This window comes from Mandrillus leucophaeus, unplaced genomic scaffold (assembly GCF_000951045.1).
Source record: "Mandrillus leucophaeus isolate KB7577 unplaced genomic scaffold, Mleu.le_1.0 Scaffold268, whole genome shotgun sequence".
NCBI lineage: Eukaryota > Metazoa > Chordata > Mammalia > Primates > Cercopithecidae > Mandrillus > Mandrillus leucophaeus.
In genome coordinates, this window is record NW_012102787.1 from 3,509,774 (window position 1) to 3,511,357 (window position 1,584).

Genomic DNA, 1,584 nt, shown 5'->3' on the forward strand with positions numbered 1-1,584 from the left:
ACTATGCCCCGCTACATGATCACTTTCTAAATTAGTGCTGTATTTGTTTCTTATTTTAGGTATCTGATTAAAAGTACAACTTTTAGAAACACTTTTTTTCCCTCCGCTTACAAAATGGATCCATCCAATATCTGTTACCTAAACGTTTCACTGTCTTTTGATTAGTTTTGTACCAAAATTCACAATATATGCACCCGTATTCAATAGAAATAATGCAATGTCTGATACCACTTGCTTTTTACCCAAAGCAAAACAATTTGATTCTGTAAGTCGTTCAAATCCTATTCATTTTCAGAAGCAAAGCTGGCTTTACGGAATTTAATTAGGGGATGAAGCAGCTACCTGGGAAGGGCAAAGCATCAAGTTCAATCAAGGATCCTGTAACCTGATACTATTACTGTTGTTCTGTCTGCCAGTCCTAAATAGGTTTCATAATCTCCTTATCTCCTATCCTCTCCATGTTAAAGGTCTTGTTTTGGGTACTGTCGATACCGAAATTAATCTAACTTTGATTAGAAATTGGCTTATTATATTTCCCAGATCTTAAATCACTGTGGGAGCAACTATGCGGAGAATCTTAAAAGATTTCTACGTCGCTTAGCTTGCTTTTTCCACCGGTTCTCTTTCCCGTCTCCCACACTGTCTCAGAACCTTTTCTTTTTTCTCTTTTGCTTAGTTCCTTTCACACTCAAGCTGTGTAAGGGGATTTAAATTCCAACCCGGAACTCGGAATCGCGCGCCTTGCATGACGGAAGTCGTAGTTTCTGTGACTCCTCCCTTCCCGTCTTTCAAGCCGATTCCTCCCCGCAGCTAAAAACTACAACTCCCAAAATGCATCCTCGGTTTGGCCCGCCCCCATGCGCACGCGCTCTGAGGCCGCCGGATTTGAATCGGCGGCGTTGTTATTGACGCCATATTGGGGCCGGCGGCGGGTGGGAGAGTCCTACGGGGGAGGGGGAAGCGGTTGGACGTGTTCGCTTGCGGTCGTGCTGCCGCAGCCACCTCGCAATCTCTCTGCATCGATCGCCGCTCTCAATCTACTGACCGTACTCGGGCGTATTCGGAGCCGCGTTTCAGCCTCACGCCCCACGGTGCTGTTTTCGACTTCAGAAAGGATCTGGTCTCAGCACAGAAGCGCCTCAGGCGCGGCGCAAAGCTCGAGCGGACGGCGGGGGCGGCCGGAGCCTCTCCCGGGGGAGCCGCGCCTGAGGAGGCGGAAGAGCCCCCCTGACGCGACTGGCGTGTGCTTCTGCCCGCCACCGCCCCTCCCGCTCTCACCCGGGCCGTCCCTGGCCACTGCCCCTGCCGCGGAGGCAGCGGCGGCGGCGGCGGCTCTGCTTTCCACAGCCGGCGCTCTGCGACCCGCTTGGCTCCTGAGCCCGTCGGGTAGGCTCTCCTCGAGTTCCCGCTCTTCCCCCTTTTCCTCGCCCTCTTCCTCTCGTCACCCCTCCCCGACCCCGCCCGAGCCCGGCGCTTCAGCTGCCCCCGGCCATGGCGTGCGGAGCCACTCTGAAAAGGACTCTGGATTTCGACCCGCTGTTGAGCCCGGCGTCCCCGAAGCGGAGGCGATGTGCGCCATTGTCG

The 1,584-nt window shown here is 53.4% G+C and overlaps 1 protein-coding gene across 1 annotated transcript in view; it reads left to right on the forward strand.

Moving 5' to 3' along the window:
- The first annotated feature begins 887 nt into the window (after positions 1–887).
- AKIRIN2 (akirin 2) overlaps positions 888–1,584 on the forward strand; it is a 37,404-nt gene continuing 36,707 nt past the window's right edge. The window contains exon 1 of the mRNA XM_011984455.1: positions 888–1,580. Coding sequence (XP_011839845.1) covers positions 1,492–1,580 — 89 coding nt within the window. The 5' untranslated portion in view covers positions 888–1,491. The remainder of the gene's footprint in view (positions 1,581–1,584) is intronic.